Here is a 20,285-nt window from a genome sequence, read left to right as displayed (position 1 = left end):
AACAGGAAAGGGAGGTAATGACAGTGGCACGTAAAGTGCTCTCCGCCACACACCGTTGGGTGGCTTGCGGAGTATAAATGTAGATTTAGATGTAGATTACAAATCGGTTGCTTCAAGGGCAGCTCCGAGCCAGTTGCCCCATAGCGAGCATTCACGGATCATCAAATCACCGGCGTTTGCGACCACAGTGGTGTTAAGCGAGAACTCGTTGGAGGTAGGAGTGGAGGTCTGTTGTGTTTCCTGATGAAAGTCGGTTCTCTGTCGGTCCTGGTGATGCCTGTGTGGTGCTTAGAAGGAAGCCAGGTAAGGACCAATGTCCCGAGTTATGCTCTGGGTTGCACGTATGGCAGCAGTAGCACTCTTATTGTTATCCTACTCACCCTGACCGCAGATTTGTACGTCAGAATGGTGATTCGACCTATTCATTCGACCTATTCTGCTGCCATTCATGAACAGCATTCCAGCGGGAGTTTTCCAATAGGATAACGCTCGCCCACATACCGCTGTTGTAACCCAACATGCTCTTCTGACATGTTGTCTTGATCTGCTCGATCGCCAGATCTGTCTCCAATCGAGCATATCTGGGACGTCATCAGACGACAGCTCCAGCGTATTACACAATCAGCATTAACCGTCCTCTACTGACCGACCAAGTTCAAAAGGGTTCAAATGGCTCTAAGCACTATGGGACTTAACATCTGAGGTCATCAGTCCCCTAGACTTAGAACTACTTAAACCTAACTAACCTAAGGACATCACACATATCCATGCCCGACGCAGGATTCGAACCTGCGACCGTAGCAGCAGCGCGGTCCCGGACTGAAGAGCCTGGAACCGCTCGGCCACAGCGGATGGCGACCAAGTGCAACAGGCGCGGAACTATATTCCCTAAACTGACATCCGCCTCCTGTACGACACAATACAGGCTCGTTTGCATTCAACATTCTGGGGATTACACGGTTATTAACGTATCAGCATTTCACTTTGGCGAAGGCTTTTCTCGTGTCTTCATTAGTCTGTTACCTTGCAACGTTGGTCACTTAAATATGTTACCTAGACAAACGTAATCCCGAAATTTCATTGCACTACCTTAATTTTTTCTTGATATTCGGATTTTTTCCCTCTGTGTGGGTGGCTAGGACAATGAGGTCCTGTGAACTGCCCAGCCCGAGCAACTGAAGTGATGATGTTCAACTTCTTTCTCTGGGACAAAATGACGGAGTGCGTTTACCGCAGACGTCCAACTACACCAGAGGATATGCACTAACGCATTACCGCTGCTTGTGTGGGAATATCTGTGAAAACACTACAATCTGTGCAACGCTCACTCGTTCACTGTGTCCATAAATATACTAATGCAAATGGTGGGTGGCACTTCGAACATCTGTTGAGGTGACGCAGGTTCAAAGTGGTTCAAATGTCTCTAAGCACTATGGGACTTTACATCTGAGGTCATCAGTCCCCTAGACGTAGAACTACTTAAACCTAACTAACCTAACGACATCACACATCTCCATGCCCGGGGTAGGATTCGAACCTGCGACCGTAGAAGCCGTGGGGTTCCGGACTGAAGCGCCTAGAACCACTCGGCCACCGCGGCCGGCGACGCAGGTTCATCTCGTGAAATTACCGGTTATTTGTGAGTGCGTTTCCCGTGCCCGATATCATGTGCAAACACGAACTTTCTGTGGGCAGTGTGCCACTAACAATTAAACTTTATGTGGGCTGTGTGCCACTAACAATTGGGTTTAGTACACTAGAACCACTTCTTATAACTAAATTGTACCTTTAGTTTTCGTTTCTGAAGAGAAAACATACATGTGTCATTTAAAAAAACCTAACTTTGTGTTGAAATCGTTGTTAATTGACCCTTATGGATTATGCATTCCTGCCGATTGTGTGAGCTCCTGACAGAGGTGCATCCCTTTTAAATTGCATGTGTCACATTTTTCATTTCGGGAATATACGAGGTAGCGGATTTAGGTGGGACATCCTGCACATAGGGCCTACATGTGTGTGTCAGTTGCGTTGATCATGTCCTACATAACAGAGACTACACACGCATATATATAGTAAAATCTGTTCACCGAGGCAGCTCACGATACCAAAGTTAATGAGCCAACAAGATGCCACAAAATTATAAGCAAATGAAGCAATACAGTTTCATAGCAAAGTAAGCAAGAGCGATCTGCAAATACATGTCATTTACATTTCCCCAACATTAGCAAACCCTGTGCCCATCAGCACCCAGTGGTGGCTAGGAGTCGAGTGATCCTCTCGGTGGACAGCAATCGATCATGAAACATGTACTCCCTCCACAACTCTCCATTATAAAAAATCTCAATATTGAAGGGACGGCTCAATGCTGTTGCTAGTGTGACTGACAAGAATATCGCTTATTTCAGGAAAAAATGGGAGAGTGCTGCAGATACTTCCCACTCTTGGGGTACAAAGCACACCTTAATGAATAAAAGGTTGCTGCTGCAACGGAGCAGTGTCCCATGATTGGTCGGCTGTTTTGCGCCAAACACGATGGTAAGGCGGCTCAGTTCGACTGTGTACACCAAATTTTGGAATGAAAACAACAGACTTTCCAATACTGGTCGCATTTCAGGGTTTTGTTCATCGAAATCCGAACACAACTGGTAAAAAATCATGCTCAGTTACTTTCTGGTGGTGGCAGTGACGGCATGCTACTTCTGCTCCGGTCTAGCAGAGATGCTGGGTCTACTGACAAAAACCTCGAAGCAGGTTTTACTTGTGCAAAATCTGCTCAACTCTCAGGGGACCTTCACCCTTCCTAATGAGAATAACTGAGTTGGAACTACCCCATCTCAAACAAACTACGGGGAAGCAGGTTAAGTGCAGAAAAGCAGACTCGATGGCAAGAACAGCTTTGGACCTTGATGTAAATGACTGACGATCTCTTTGCAGACCCCAGACTCCATGGATGAATCACATTGAGAAGGACATGGAATTCATCAATGCTACCTATGAAGATCCTCCTGATGGACCAAAATTGAGGCAGATGTGTCAGCAAGCAGACCCTGCTAGCACAGATAAACACTAAGAAGAAGAAGATAACTGCAGTTAGCACTACAAAAAAGACGTCAAGCTGGAGTTGTAACGTCTCCAGAGGTGAACAGTACTCCCTATTTGGTATGCATACGTGTTTAAAAAACAAAAAAGGAGCCCCTGGCATGTAGATGTGTTTCCACTTTCATTGTTAAGTCTCCACAAAGACGCGTGTTGAGCGGGAGAAAACTACGAAACCTTTATTCAGGTCGGACGCGGACCGTGTAAGATGACAAGCAACTGAGCAAGTGGTTTGCCTCGGTATGCGGGGTTGATCGCAGCTAGAAATACGGGCGGACCTGGCGGCAGCGATAGTCCTCATTTCACCAGGCAGGGGAAGTACAACATGGAAACGTGACTGCAGGATAAATCTGATGGTTGAGAGGGCATTTATCACAAGACGGATGGCACGTGTTAAGATTGCGCACGTACAACTTCGAATGTAACATAAAGCAAAGGAGAATCTGGAACCATAACTAGCACAATGTGACTAGCGTCATCATTTGAACGTTCTCGAAGAGGATATTAATCTGCCGTAAGTGCCTAATTTGTGGGATGAATTATTGGAAAGGTCCAAGTGTGAATATATATTTATCAGTCAAAACTAGATCAAATTGATGTAACACCTCAAGGACCTACGTGATGAGAATAGTTACTAGGTGATCACGCGCCCCTGGCGGAAGTGCCAAAGCAAAACATGCAAAGGACTTTATTTGGCGTTGACCTAAGGAGACTCTTCGAAGCAGAGAAATCATCTACATCTACATCTACATACATACTCCACAATCCACCATACGGTGCGTGGCGGAGGGTACCTCGTACCACAACTAGCATCTTCTCTCCCTGTTCCACTCCCAAACAGAACGAGGGAAGAATGACTGCCTATATGCCTCTGTACGAGCCCTAATCTCTCTTATCTTATCTTTGTGGTCTTTCCGCGAATTGTAAGTCGGTGGCAGTAAAATTGTACTGCAGTCAGCCTCAAATGCTGGTTCTCCAAATTTCCTCAGTAGCGATTCACGAAAAGAACGCCTCCTTTCCTCCAGAGACTCCCACCCGAGTTCCTGAAGCATTTCCGTAACACTCGCGTGATGATCAAACCTACCAGTAACAAATCTAGCAGCCCGCCTCTGAATTGCTTCTATGTCCTCCCTCAATCCGACCTGATAGGTATCCCAAACGCTCGAGCATTTACAGATGAACCACATTTTCCCAAAATTCTACCAATAAACCGAAGACGACTATCCGCCTTCCCCACAACTGCCATTACATGCTTGTCCCACTTCATATCGCTCTGCAATGTTACCCCCAAATATTTAATCGACGTGACTGTGTCAAGCGCTACACTACTAATGGAGTATTCAAACATTAAGGGATTCTTTTTCCTGTTCATCTGCATTAATTTACATTTATCTATATTTAGAGTTAGCTGCCATTCTTTACACCAATCACAAATCCTGTCCAAGTCATCTTGTATCCTCCTACAGTCACTCAACGACGACACCTTCCCGTACACCACAGCATCATCAGCAAACAGCCGCACATTACTATCCACCCTATCCAAAAGATCATTTATGTATATGGAAAACAACAGCGGACCTACCACACTTCCCTGGGGCACTCCAGATGATACCCTCACCTCCGATGAACACTCACCATTTAGGACAACGGACTGGGTTCTATTACTTAAGAGGTCTTCGCCACCCACATACTTCGGAACCAATCCCATATGCTCGTACCTTAGTTAGGAGTCTGCAGTGGGGCACCGAGTCAAACGCTTTCCGGAAGTCAAGGAATATGGCATCCGTCTGATTCCCTTCATCATGGTTCGTAAGATATCATGTGAAAAAAGGGCGAGTTGCGTTTCACAGGAGCGATGCTTTCTAAAGCCGTGCTGATGCATGGACAGCAACTTCTCTGTCTCAAGGAAATTCATCATATTCGAACTGAGAATATGTTCGAGAATCCTGCAACAAACCGATGTTAAGGATATTGGTCTGTAATTTTGAGGATCCGTCCTTCTACCCTTCTTATATACAGGCGTCACTTGCGCTTTTTTCCAGTCGCTCGGGATTTTACGTTGGGCAAGAGATTCGCGATAAATGCAAGCTAAGTAAGGAGCCAATGCAGTAGAGTACTCTCTGTAAAATCGAATTGGAATCCCATCAGGACCTGCCGATTTATTTATTTTCAACCCATTCAGATGCTTCACAACCCCAGGGATGTCTATCACTATGTCCTCCATACAGGAATCTGTACGAGACTCAAACGGCGGTATGTTTGTACGATCCTCCTACGTGAAAGATTTCTCAAATGCTAAATTTAAAATTTCAGCTTCCGTTTTGCTGTCTTCCGTTGCCAGGCCAGTCTAATCAGTGAGTGACTGGATGGAAGCCTTCGACCCGCTTACCGATTTTACGTAAGACCAGAATTTCCTTGGGTTTTCAGCAAGATCTTTTGCTAGGGTATGACGGTGGCTCTTTTTACAGCAGCACGAATCTCTTCTAACTTTTGCCTGTCCTCATTCTCCCGATCAGTGAAGGAAGCCACGAAAGAAGCAAGAATAAGAAGTCTGAACAAGAAAAGGGGAGGGGCGGGGGAGGGGGGAGGGGGGGGGGGGAGGGCGAGAAGAGGAAAAAACACCAAAAACAAGATGAATAGGAACCTGAGACATGTTAGTGTTATGAAGGGAGGACAGAGAAACAAGCTTTAACTTTCACTTGAATTGTTCGGAAGTTTACTTTTTTGATGTTCTTTTACACAGTGGTTAAAAACCATTGGAGAAAGAGGACTGAAATTTTGTATTTTGTCTTAAAACATGCTTAACTAATGAGCAGACTAATGGCGTGACATAAATTTCAAAGTTGATGGCTTTTTTAAAGAAAAACTATGAGTTAAAGACTGAAATTTTTCACACTCATTATTAAAATTTTTTTGATCCATAATTTGTGACAACAACATATTATTTAAGGTCTACTTTAAACATAATAGCATAAAGAACATCTAGAAAAAAATCAAAATTCTACTTCGTTTTTATTTCGAGATATGCTTACCTATGCTTTACCTAAATAATTAACATACTTTATTTCGCTTGCAACACAAAATACAGTTCAGAAAAAAGTGTGAGACCAAAAGCTACATCTACATCCTTACTCCGCAAGCTACCTGACGGTGTGTGGCTGAGAGTGCCTTGAGTACCTCTGTCGGTTCGCCCTTCTATTCCAGTCTCGTATTATTCGTGGAAAGAAAGATTGTCGGCATCGTTCTGCGTGGGCTCTAATCTCTCTGATTCGCGAGATATACTAGGAGGGAGCAATATACTGCTTGACTCCTCGGTGAAGATATGTTGTCGTAACTTCATCAAAAGCCCGTACCGAGCTACTGAACGTCTCTCTTGCAGAGTCTTCCACTGGAGTTATCTATCATCTCCGTAACGCTTTCGCGATTTCTAAATGATCCTGTAACGAAGCGCGCTGCTCTTCGTTGGATCGTCTCTATCTCTTCTATCAGTTCTATCTGGTACGGTACTCACACCGGTGAGCAGTATTCAAGCAGTGGGCGAACAAGTGTACTGTAACCTATTTCCTTTGTTTTAGGACTGCATTTCCTTAAGATTCTTCCAATGAATCTCAGTCTTCCATCTGCTTTACCGACGATTAATTTTATATGGTCATTTCATTTTAAATCGCTCCTAATGCCTACTCCCAGTTAATTTATGGAATTAACTGCTGTAAGTAGGCTGTTCAGATTTTATGTTGGTATCGCCACGTAGTGATCTGTATGAAAATCACTGACTGTGCTGTGTGCAGTCTCTGGCTGGTTGGCATTGTTGAAATATTCGCTATTGTAGTGTTGGGCAGTTGGATGTGAACAGCGCATAGCGCCGTGCAGTTGGAGTTAAGCCGCCAGCGGTGGTGGATGTGGGGAGAGAGATGGCAGAGTTTTGAGAGCGGGCGATCTGCTCGTGTGTCCGTCAGGAAATGGAAATTTGTAAGACTGGATGTCATGAACTGATATATATATATATATATATATATATATATATATATATATATATATATATATATTATGACTTTTGAACAGTATTAACATTGTTTGTTCTCCATCAAAATCTTTCATTTGCTAACTATGACCATCAGCGGTTAGTGCCATCAGTAGTTAGAATCTTTTATTTAGCTGGCAGTATTGGCGCTTGGTGTATTGCAGGAGTTCGAGAAACGAAGATTTTTGTGAGGTAAGTGATTCATGAAAGGTATAGGTTGTTGTTAGACAGGGCCATTCTTTTTTAGGGATTATTGAAAGTCAGATTGCATTGCGCTAGAAAAAAATACACTCCTGGAAATTGAAATAAGAACACCGTGAATTCATTGTCCCAGGAAGGGGAAACTTCATTGACACATTCCTGGGGTCAGATACATCACATGATCACACTGACAGAACCACAGGCACATAGACACAGGCAACAGAGCATGCACAATGTCGGCACTAGTACAGTGTATATCCACCTTTCGCAGCAATGCAGGCTGCTATTCTCCCATGGAGACGATCGTAGAGATGCTGGATGTAGTCCTGTGGAACGGCTTGCCATGCCATTTCCACCTGGCGCCTCAGTTGGACCAGCGTTCGTGCTGGACGTGCAGACCGCGTGAGACGACGCTTCATCCAGTCCCAAACATGCTCAATGGGGGACAGATCCGGAGATCTTGCTGGCCAGGGTAGTTGACTTACACCTTCTAGAGCACGTTGGGTGGCACGGGATACATGAGGACGTGCATTGTCCTGTTGGAACAGCAAGTTCCCTTGCCGGTCTAGGAATGGTAGAACGATGGGTTCGATGACGGTTTGGATGTACCGTGCACTATTCAGTGTCCCCTCGACGATCACCAGTGGTGTACGGCCAGTGTAGGAGATCGCTCCCCACACCATGATGCCGGGTGTAGGCCCTGTGTGCCTCGGTCGTATGCAGTCCTGATTGTGGCGCTCACCTACAAGGCGCCAAACACGCATACGACCATCATTGGCACCAAGGCAGAAGCGACTCTCATCGCTGAAGACGACACGTCTCCATTCGTCCCTCCATTCACGCCTGTCGCGACACCACTGGATGCGGGCTGCACGATGTTGGGGCGTGAGCGGAAGACGGCCTAACGGTGTGCGGGACCGTAGCCCAGCTTCATGGAGACGGTTGCGAATGGTCCTCGCCGATACCCCAGGAGCAACAGTGTCCCTAATTTGCTGGGAAGTGGCGGTGCGGTCCCCTTCGGCACTGCGTAGGATCCTACGGTCTTGGCGTGCATCCGTGCGTCGCTGCGGTCCGGTCCCAGGTCGACGGGCACGTGCACCTTCCGCCGACCACTGGCGACAACATCGATGTACTGTGGAGACCTCACGCCCCACGTGTTGAGCAATTCGGCGGTACGTCCACCCGGCCTCCCGCATGCCCACTATACGCCCTCGCTCAAAGTCCGTCAACTGCACATACGGTTCACGTCCACGCTGTCGCGGCATGCTACCAGTGTTAAAGACTGCGATGGAGCTCCGTATGCCACGGCAAACTGGCTGACACTGACGGCGGCGGTGCACAAATGCTGCGCAGCTAGCGCCATTCGACGGCCAACACCGCGGTTCCTGGTGTGTCCGCTGTGCCGTGCGTGTGATCATTGCTTGTACAGCCCTCTCGCAGTGTCCGGAGCAAGTATGGTGGGTCTGACACACCGGTGTCAATGTGTTCTTTTTTCCATTTCCAGGAGTGTATATTGAGTGTCAGTTTAGTGTTGATCAGAATGAGTAAAGAGAGAAATGTCTGAGTAAGTTCAGTTTTGCTCAGCTGTTGGAAAATCAAATAACGTAAGAGGTTTTGCAACACTGTCACTTATAAATTTTTCTAAGGGGATGTTTCACTGCTTTCAGTTGCTGATCTGCTATATTGCAGCTAAATGATGAAGGATCTTTCTTTCTATGTATTCGCAGCACATTACACTTGTCTACATTGAGATTCAATTGTCATTCCCTGCACCATGCGTCAATTCGTTGCAGATCCTCCTGCATTTCAGTACAATTTTCCATTGTTACAACCTCTCGATATACTATAACATCATCCACCAAAAGCCTCAGTGAACTTCCGATGTGACACACAAGGTCATACATCAAATTGTTCCTAAAAGAGTTTCTAAAAGAACTGTTGAGAAACCTGACAAATTTCCCACGATCTCCCTTGTCTTCACGAACCAGTCGCATTATGCAGCTCCTGTACCGAGGCTTGGTTGAAAGCGCTTGTGATTCTTTGCCTTCTTAGACTTCTGATGCTCCCCTGGTGGAGAACTTCAGGTCTTTCCCTAGTGGTTGAGACTTTTGGTCTGTAACTTGTTATGGAATAAGAGCCAGTGGCAATTTCCAACTGAACCGACAGTGGAACTGGGTATCATCTCAGACATATCATGTGTCATGTGAGTGGACTTATTCGTCCTGAGTCGGCCGTCTGAACTTTGACAATTGCAGCACGCACAATAGTGCCTGTGAGTCAAATTGGTGTGGCCACATCCGCGAACTGGTGCACCTCACACTGAAATCTGCCTGGATTTCAGGGCTCTGAAAGGGAAGTTTCTCGCGTTCAGATAATCAGAATGCCAGTCTGCGTAGTTTTAATATTTTTGTGGACGCGTCAGAGCATTAGGCCGGCCGATGTGACCGAGTGGTTCTAGGCGCTTCAGTCTGGAACCGCATGACCGCTACGGTCGCAGTTTTTCATCCTGCCTCGGGCATGGATGTTTATGATGTCCTTAGATTAGTTAGGTTTAAGTAGTTCTAAGTTCTAGGGGACTGATGACATCAGATGTTAAGTCCCATAGTGCTCAGAGCCATTTGAACCATTTTTTTCAGAACATTACAGTTGCTGCAGCGCGCCGGTCCTCGCCCACAGCGCACCTTTTTCTGCTTCCGCCTGAATCAAGGTGAATTGTCGGGAGATTTGTCAGATGAAATCCTATCAGAGGAAAGGTACCTTCGTCATGAATCGGGTTTTCAACTTTCACCCAGTCGTCGTCTTTACCTCATAATGACGAGTAACAGATTCGTTAAAACTCCGCTTCAAGGCGAGCTGCCGCTCTGCTGAAATCCCGAGAAGTTTTCGGCAGTAAAATTTAAGACATTGTTGATAATTTGTGAAATAATTTTTCAGCCCTTCAGTCACTTTAATTTGCAAGTACCCATCGGCACGACGCGTTAATTGCTACGAAGTGTGACTTATCTGACAGGAAATCACAAACCTAGTCGCGTAACGGGTGTAAAGAGAAACAAAATTGTACACAGAACAAAGTCACCAATCCATACTGTAATTCCCCAAACCGAAGTCTTCTTCTAGTGGCCATTAAAATTTCTACACCAAGAAGAAATTCAGATGAGAAGCGGGTATTCATCGGACAAATATACTACAACTGACATGTGATTACATTTTCACGCAATTTGGATGCATAGATCCTCAGAAACCAGTACCCAGAACAACCACCTCTGGCCGTAATAACGGCCTTCATACGCCTGGGCATTGAGTCAAACAGAGCTTGGATGGCGTGCACAGGTACAGCTGCCAATACAGCTTCAACACGATACCACAGTTCATCAAGAGTAGTGACTGGCGTATTGTGAGGAGCCAGTTGCTCTGCCACCATTTACCAGACGTTTTCAATTGGTGAGAGATCTGGAGAATGTGCTGGCCAGGACAGCAGTTGAACATTTCCTGTATCCAGAAAGGCCCGTACAGGACCTGCAACATGCGGTCGTGCATTATCCAGCTGAAATGTAGGGTTTCCCAGGGATCGAATGAAGGGTAGAGCCACGGGTCAATGCGAACAAGAGGTGACCGAGACGTGTAACCAATGGCACCCCATACCTTCACGCCGGGTGATACGCCAGTATGACGATGACGAATACACGCTTCCAATGTGCGTACACCGCGATGTCGCCAAACACGGATGTGACCATCATGATGCTGTAAACAGAACCTGGATTCATCCGAAAAAATGACATTTTGCCACTCGTGCACCCAGGTTCGTCGTTGAGTACACAATCCTGTCTGTGATGCAGCGTCAAGGGTAACCGCAGCCATGGTCTCCGAGCTGATGGTCCATGCTGCTACGAACATCGTCGAACTGTTCGTGCAGATGGTTGTTGTCTTGCAAACGTCCCCATCTGTTGACTCAGGTGTCGAGACGTAGCTGCACGATACGTTACAGCCATGCGGATAAGATGCCTGTCATCTCGACTGCTAGTGATACGAGGCCGTTGGGATCCAGCAGGGCGTTCCGTATCACCCTCCTTAACCCACCGATTCCATATTCTGCTAACAGTCATTGGATCTCGACCAACGCGAGCAGCAATGTCGCGATACGATAAACCGCAATTGCGTAGTGCTACAATCCGACCTTTATCAAAGTCGGAAACGTGATGGTACGCATTTCTGTTCCTTACACGAGGCATCACAACAACGTTTCACTAGACAACGCAACGCCGGTCAACTGCTGTTTGTGTATGAGAAATCGGTTGGAAACTTTCCTCATGTCAGCACGTTGTAGGTGTCGCCACCGGCGCCAACCTTGTGTGAATGCTCTGAATAGCTGATCATTTGCATATCAGAGCATCTTCTTCCTCTCGGTTTAATTTGACCTGTGTAGCACGTCATCTTTGTGGTGTAGCAATTTTAATGGCAGTAGTGTATTTATACACAGTGCAAAAGAAGACGCAAGAAATCCTTTTTCTAAATCGGTGGCCAGTACCATTGTGACACAAAACTTAACGACACAATACGCACAGCGCGACTGCTACTTCAGAAGTGGGGTTAAATTTGACAGTATTTGTTGGTAAGTCTACACTCTTGTTTGTCAAAACCATGAACAGAGAATAGCTATTGACAAACAAGGTTTGCCTTACGGGGGCCTTAACGTAACGCGAGAGGCACTTAGGGCTCGAACCTCACAGCGAGAGCGACAAAACCGAATACGTACTTAGAGTAGGTCATGTAGTAGAGACGCAGGCTCGTACTAGAAGACAAAAGATACTAGAGGCGGTGATGATGTTTTGTTTGTGGGGGGGCTCAAGTACACGGGCCGCGCGGCCTTAGGCGTATTGCGGGGTCCGCGCGGCTGCCCCCGCCGGAGACTCGAGTCCTCCCAAGGGCATGGGTGTTACCACAGCGTAAGTTAGTTTAAGTTAGATTAAGTAGTGTTTTAGCTCAGGGACCGATGACGTAAGCAGATTGGTCAAATAAGATCTTACCATAAATTTACAATTTTTTAACTGCGCGGTCATCAGCGCCCGTACGAAGTCCCAATTTTTTCACAGTGCAATTTTTTTCACACTTCAGTCTAGTCACTGTTACGAATGATGATGACGAAATGACGAGGACAACACAAACACCCAGTATCTGAGCAGAGAAAATCCCCAACCCGTCCGAGAATCGAAGCCGGGATCCCATGATCCAGAGGCAGCAGCGCTAGCCACTAGACCACGAGCTGCGGACTACTAGAGGCGATGAATAACGTGAAGCAACCTATAAAAATGAACTTCACCGAAGGACAGTGCCTCTGATCGTTCTGGCTGGCGGCATAGTAGCGCGTTTTCCTGTCCCTTTTAGTATATATCGATAAAGAAAATATCGTAATAGAATAATTTGAAGCCGGCCGCTGTGGCTGAGCGGTTCTTGGCGCTTCAGTCTGCAACCGCGCGACCGCTACGGTCTGGCCTCGGGCATGGATGTGTGTGATGTCCTTAGGTTAGTTAGGTTTAAGTAGTTCTAAGTTCTAGGGGACTGATGACCTCAGATGTTAAGTCCCATAGTGCTCAGTGACATTTGAACTAATTTGAAACTGCCGTTTCGAATGGGTGTCGCCTGAAAGATATGATGAACGGAGTTTGTTTGGGGCGACTCCAGCTATACAAACATTGGATAGCGTTGCTGCCTCTAGATCACGGCGTCCTGGGTTTGATTTCCCGACCGGGTCGTGGATTTTCTTCTCGCAGGGACTGGGTGTTTTTGTCCTCATCATTTCATCATCATTCGTGAAAGTGGCGAAACTGGACTGTGTGGGGACTGGTAACCTGCATCGACGCTGATAACAGCGCAGTTGAGTGCCCCACAAACCAAATATCATCATCCAGCTATACGGCGCTAGAACGAAATTGGAGGTACCGACCGAAACGCGAGAGAAAATGCACGTGGTGACTCTCAGGAGGGACACTCGGTATTGAAATTAGCGTCCCCGTTCTGGATCGAGCCGCGACGCAATACTCGTTATACAACAAATCTTTGACCATACGAGATGCCGAGTGCAACGCTCGTTATTTTCTCTGAATTCTTAATGCACCAGACTGTTGTGTTTGCCCACTGTTCACAACGATAATTCCTACTGACATACGATATACAAGGTGTCCCAACTAACTCAGCCACCTTACGTATTTTCGAAAAAAAAACGGATTATGAAACATACAATTGGCCGAGGAAGCACCCATTAAGGGGCTCACACAACGGGCATGAATGCATAATCCGTAAGGGTCAACGACCCTTTATAAAACTAGATGTAACGATTTTAATGCTTTTTATATTGGCCAGACGGGTAGATCATTTTAAGGAACGGTTCCGAGAGCACACATCCCTACATACAATTAAACGTTCCACCTTCAAAGAACACCTTAAAACCAATAAGCATCACATTTGAAGCATTGCTGACAGTTTAGAGATTTTACACCCTGTAGATAAAGGGGGAACGATGGACCTACTAGAAGAGATGGAGATATTTATCCATTTACATAGTAAACCTGATAGCCTGTTAAATGAGCAGGTAATTTTTGAAAATAAACGGTTCTTGGAAACCTTTAGTGACTTCTTGTAATTTTACCCATTACCCATATGTTTTATGTAATGTACATTTATTCTGACTAACTTTGTTATACAGAAGTGTTAATACTGGTGAAGAGTCGTCCCGTAAAATTTTCGTAAGTTTATACCTCGCGAATTCCCTGGTGTCTTTACGACGTATTTTAGAGGTTGACGAGCCGGCCGGTGTGGCCGAGCGGTTCTAGGCGCTTCAGTCTGGAACCGCGCGACCGCTACGGTCGCAGGTTCGAATCCTGCCTCGGACATGGATGTGTGTGATGTCCTTAGGTTAGTCAGGTTTAAGTAGTTCTAAGTTCTAGGGGACTGATGACCTTAGATGTTACGTCCCATAGTGCTCAGAGCCATTTGATCCATTTTTTAGGGGTTGACGATGTTATAACTGAGGTGTAGTGTAGGTAGGCACTAGTTATTACTTGTCGCTACCCATCAGTTTCCTTGTCATGTTTGTGTCCATCGTCTTATAATATCCTAGTGACCTAGTCCTTCCTGCACCAGTAACCGAACTGCGATATATCGACTCGTCGCCGTAGGATCTTTCAAGGATATGGAAAAAGTTGTGACGTCATCTTTGTCATGGAGTGACAGTTGCTGACTCTTGTCCAACGAGCACTTATGCTCTTGTGAGTATGTTTTGAAGGTCATGGATCTAATGTGTGTTATATTTCGTCACTTCATTACCCATATTGACCACTCTCTTCAGCATAGCTATTACGAGACCAGTTAAAGGCACTGTTATATTTGTAACACGAACGTTACTGGATTGGAGCAGGTGAGTAGACTCCTTTCGGATCGATTTGTGTCTTTGTGTTCAAGATGGGTTCATGTAGGCCCGACGTAACAAATAGTAGTCGGTTTACATCACATGTTCTGTACAGTTATACCATTAGGATATGAGTACTTTGGGTTTAATTGCGTAGTTGGTCTGTCTGTTTGGTTTTACTGTACCGCAATGATGTTTGTAACTGTTATATCTGTACAAACAGAATAAATAATCACCACTACACATTTAAATGCCCAATAAAGTTGTATAGATATGACAGTTACAAACACCAGTGGGGAACAGTAAAACCAAACAGACAGACCAACTACGTAATTAAACCCAAAGTACTCCCATATGAACGACATTGTAATAAAAATCCCTGGCGTAGAGAAACAACTGAAAGATTTTTAGAGCAAATAAACCACCAGGTCCGGATGCAATCCCAATTCGGTTTTACAGAGAGTGCTCTACGGCATTAACTCCTTACTTAGCTTGCATTTATTGTGAATATACAGCAGTTCACTTGACGAAAGATCCGTACCCAAAGACTGGAAAGTTGCACAGGTCACACCAATATTCAGGAAAGGTAGTAGGAGTAATCCACTTAATTACAGGCCCACATCATTAACGTCGATATGCAGCAGGATTCTGCGATTACATGATTAAGTAGTGAGATATTCAGATATGATACGTTGCAATATATATTATTCTGTTTTTTGCTAATTTGGACCAAATGTGGATTCGCATTTGACTCATTTTGTGGATCAGCTTCAGATCACCTCTTGTTTTGCACAGTCATCGTCCTGGTTTGGTTGAGCACTAATGGATACTTAATATCCATAGTGATGTAGTCTAATAATGGTATTTGCGCGACTTCCTGTAATGGGACTAATTTTGATTTCTGCATTCCATAGACACTCCCCAGTAATATAGTGGTACGAATTTGTTGGAAAAGGTGGTTCAAAAAGTTTGTAGAAAGTTAACGTACGTAATACCTATTTTACGGTGTGGTATCTAAGACCTATGCCTAACGTGGACGCAAGGATCTCACCCCCTTTTTACTTCACCTGTATATGATCATGATACTGTTCTACATATGGTTTGTCGCTCCTTATACCCGTCTCTTACCTGTCATAGCTGCGACGTAGCAGTCAGTATCCTGGTTTGGTTGAGCACTATTGGATACTTAATATCCATAGTGGTATAGTCTAATAATGGTATCTGCGCAACTTCCTGTAATGGGACTACTGTTGATTTCTTCATTCCATAGATACTCTCCAGCAATATAATGGTACAAATTTGTTGGTGAAGGTGTTTTAAAAAAGTTATAAGAAAGTTAAAGAAGTTTAACGTACGTAATATCTAATTTAGGTTGTGGTATCTAAGGCCTATCTCTTGCATAGACGGAAGGATACTTTTTACCTTGCGTATTTTGATTTTTACCTCTTACTGTCGTCATCGTCGAGTATTCCCGTGGTTCCTCCATTGTAGAATATTATCTACAACCATTGAGTACAACTGTAACGGTTCAATAGTTGCAGTGCCTTTTGTTGGTTCGTCCTATGTATATACTTACTTTAAAGAGTCCCAGTCCTTATAGCGAACCCAACCCCCCCCCCCCCCCCCCACCTTTTTTATTTCATCTGACATATGATCATGGTACTGTTTTACTTATGATTTATCGGTTCCTCTTACCCGTCTTTTACCTTTTGACAACGAAGCGTCTGCCACGTATAGTCATACGTTTTGAAGACAATAGATATGCTGGACTGATGGTTACGTTACTATAACAGTTCTGTTTTATTAATACTTCTATGACGATACTGAAGATTTTACATTATGTATGAATAACTAATGAAATCTGATAGTGTACATTACAATGTATTATGGAGTTCTATTAAGACTAAGTTCTTTTAATTAGGTAAATTTAAATGTAACATTTGCAGCTTTTAAGCAATACGCTCTGTATTTCAATGTGATTTATTGCTCTGATATAACGTTCACTGTATAATTCTCATTACGTAAAGTAATATGCAACACTTTATTCTTTTAGTCAATATGCTCTGTATTTCAGTATGTAATTATTGCTGTGTTATATCCTCCACAGTTTTGGCCTGAAGATGATGTAGTGTAACGTCGAAACTGGCTGCCTAGAAATAAACTTATATAACGGCGATTGGTATTGTTTTTATTTAACATTGAACAGCCGTAGTCCCATACTCCACCAGAAGATGGAGTTACATTCATGAAGTTGACGTGGTCGTCTCTTTTGATGACACCGCCTGAAGTACTCTCCACCCGTAGCAGTTTACCTTCAAAATTTTTTACTCCAATAACTGCCATCATTATTCGCCGTCTCCCGACGTTCAGGAAATATGATAACGAGGTTGTCTCTCCATTTCCTTTCCACATCGCAGTATCACGGCCGAAGAACCGGGTTATGATTGGTTTCGCCCTTGAGTCTTCGATCTTGATCCACGTAAAGCATCATTTGCTCTGTTCATCAAGTCAGTACTGGTCCCGCTGCTGACCAGTACCAGCCCACCCAATTCGCCAGCTGAGCACCCCCTTCGACGTGGACCTTGGGTTGCAGGGTTGCCTCTTCCGGCAGTTCTGCCCCACCGATAGTATTCATCTCCGCCTTCAGTGCCGTTGAGGTCTTCAGGGTTACCGTGACGAGGGGCCCTCATGAGGTACTATCACCCCTGCCAGGTGAGCCAAGTATTTTTAACCAAGTTTCACTGCTCACAGCCGCTCCCTCCTTTCTCAACTGAGCTTGGGCTATAGCGAAGTTATCGACCTTATATTGAAAGTAAACCCTAGTTTTAGATATCGTGATATGTGCCTGGTGGAGTATGGACTGCAAGCGCAGTATAAATGGCACATGTGGCGAAGTCGTCAAGGTACTGGACTCGTTTCGGGGGTGAGCTAAATTTCAATCTCCATTTGGCTACCCTGATGTAGATTTTCTTTGGTTTCTCTAGATAACTTCAGGAAAACGACCAAACAAATCTCAGAAAAAGGCTCCAACCGAATTCCTTCCCAATTGCTGTCCAGTCTGTACCAACGTCCCATCCACACTAATCTCGATGTCGCGAGATGTCAAACTCTTTCCTATCCTTCGATTAATTTTTCCGCATTATTCAGGTAGAACTGTTTAAAGTGGGATAATTTCTTTTTCAGGTATTAACATTCTGCCGTAGGACAGAGAGTCGCAGACATCCTAGCGAAATGGACAAGCCAAAACTGTTCAGTCGCGACGGCGCGGCGTACACGGCGGTGGCAGAAGCCCAGATTGCCGAGCTGTGGTCCATCCTTAGTTGGCCCGAGGACCCACTGCCGGTGCTCGACGTCGGCTGCGGACCCGGCGACGTCACTAAGAAGGTACTTCGTTCCCGTGACATTGCCATACAGTCAGACAATCGAGTGAAGATCTCTGACATTTTCTTTGATCAATCCGAAAGTGGACTTGGACAGCACAGTGGTTTACTAGGCGTATCTGGAGGTTGTATTCCCTTGCCTTCTTCCGACCTCTGAACAGAGTTACGCAGCTAGTTATAAAAGGACCTACAGTCAACGTGGACTCCGAACCACGATGCAACTAGCCAGTCATCAAACATTGTCAGAGCTGATAGAAGTGATACGTGCCGAATAAATATCCTTAGACTGATCGGAAAATCGAGCCTGAGGCCTTTGACTCAGCAGTCTGTCACTTTTTCCTTAATGGCTTCCATCATCCCGTTCGAGCCAACCTCTGTTCTCACTACTTACATTACTGAGCCACTGATTCACAAATTTTGGAACGTATAATACTAGTCTGCGTGGCATCAGATTTCTGAAAACAAATACCTGATGCTATCTTGAATTTTTTAGGCTGATTCGAAATCTCTTTTTCAGTTTCTGCCTATCACGTAAAGTTTTGACGCAAAGATATATTTCTCTTGTAATAGGTATGCGTATTGTTAGAGGAAAATTTCTCAATATGGCTAAGTATACGCACCCCTGTTGATAATAGTTGTTGTTGTGTGACCTTGCAAGTGTTGTTTATCTCACAGGGTTGCATTACCGGCGCTATGCTGCAATTATTTTGTATATTTAAGACAGTATTAATAAAACAGTTCGCCTATTGTTTGTGGTGACTACAATGTCAACACACAAATATATGAACAATCCAAACGTTTTGCGTTGCATTTGTGGAAATTATACATTGCCTAAGCAGAGAAAGGTTATAACAGGTTTCGTGAAGAACACTTAATCATGCTTATTCTAAAATGAAACTTAATGACCAGGACAAGGGATGGGCGCTAAAGACAATTTGCCGCTATTGTGTTCAGAGGTTAAGATAGCAGACGAAAGGAAAAGAAAAACCATGCATTCCATTTACGATTTCAGTGGCGCGGAGGAAGTCTAAAACTCTCCTTAATCAGTATTACTTGTGTTTCTTTAACGTTCAGGTTCAAAAATGGCTCTGAGCACTATGCGACTTAACTTCTGAGGTCATCAGTCGCCTAGAACTTAGAACTACTTAAACCTAACTAACCTAAGGACATCACACACATCCATGCCCGAGGCAGGATTAGAACCTGCGACCGTAGCTGTCTCGCAGTTCCAGACTGCAGCGCCTAGAACCGCACGCCCACTTCGGACGGCTAACGTTCAGGGATGCAGTTCGAAAAATAAGAAACAAATTACATATCCAAGCATTATTCAGCCATTAGGGCAGTTGCGCCTGGAGAAGATCTGATTGCTCCTCTTCCAACAGCTGTTTAAGATAACGTGGCAGAAGATGATGATGAAAATGAACTTGATGCCATTACCGAAGACTATAGTGATGTCTACCAGACTGAATGTTATTTTATTCCACAACTGTTCTCTCAGAGTAAACTTAATGATCCGGTACGAGATTTGAGTTTGGGTAAGGAATCTGTGCAAGTACTTGGCTCCCGGACAGAAAGTAAGAATCTTCTGGAACTAAGAATACATTACTCACGGGCATAGAGAGAGAATTAGATCCTTCATTCTCACAGAACGAGTCCTTGGTTTAATGCAATAACATAAACGAATTAATCCACTTCTGTGCCACTGAACATGATCCTACTCCGTGGAGACTTTTTCTAGAGTCATCAACGAGGAGCCTGAAAGATGCGTTACTGCAGAATGGGTACGTGTATGAGTTCATACCAGTCGCCTTTTCGGTTCAAACGAAAGGGACGTATGGCAGCATGAAGATACTGTTAACAAATATCTAGTATGAGGAACACAAATGGCTTATCTTCGGTGACTTCAAAATTGTTAGTAGACTACACACATCAAAAAAAGTATTACATCACCCGACTTCCCAGAACTTCTGAAGATAGACGTTAACTATGAATATTGTATCACAGACACGGTCCCTTTGACTGATCAGAGATGTCACTAAACCAGCCCCAAAGAAGTAAACAACTATGCATGAGCAGCGCCTATTAGATGGAGGGGGTCCGACAGCAGATCACTTAGAGGCATCCCATCAGGAAGGGGGTACACGGAACGTGTTGTCTGTAGTTCAACCATGCCTAGGAGGTCAAT

The 20,285-nt window shown here is 44.8% G+C and overlaps 1 protein-coding gene across 1 annotated transcript in view; it reads left to right on the top strand.

The window, feature by feature from the left end:
* LOC126456519 (juvenile hormone acid O-methyltransferase-like) overlaps nt 1–20,285 on the top strand; it is a 115,846-nt gene that overhangs the window by 20,378 nt on the left and 75,183 nt on the right. Inside the window, exon 2 of the mRNA XM_050092268.1 lies at nt 17,904–18,104. Coding sequence (XP_049948225.1) covers nt 17,952–18,104 — 153 coding nt within the window. The 5' untranslated portion in view covers nt 17,904–17,951. The remainder of the gene's footprint in view (nt 1–17,903; nt 18,105–20,285) is intronic.

This window comes from Schistocerca serialis, chromosome 2 (assembly GCF_023864345.2).
Source record: "Schistocerca serialis cubense isolate TAMUIC-IGC-003099 chromosome 2, iqSchSeri2.2, whole genome shotgun sequence".
NCBI lineage: Eukaryota > Metazoa > Arthropoda > Insecta > Orthoptera > Acrididae > Schistocerca > Schistocerca serialis.
The sequence above is the reverse complement of the archived record's forward strand: the minus strand, read 5'-3'. Positions and strand labels throughout refer to the sequence as shown.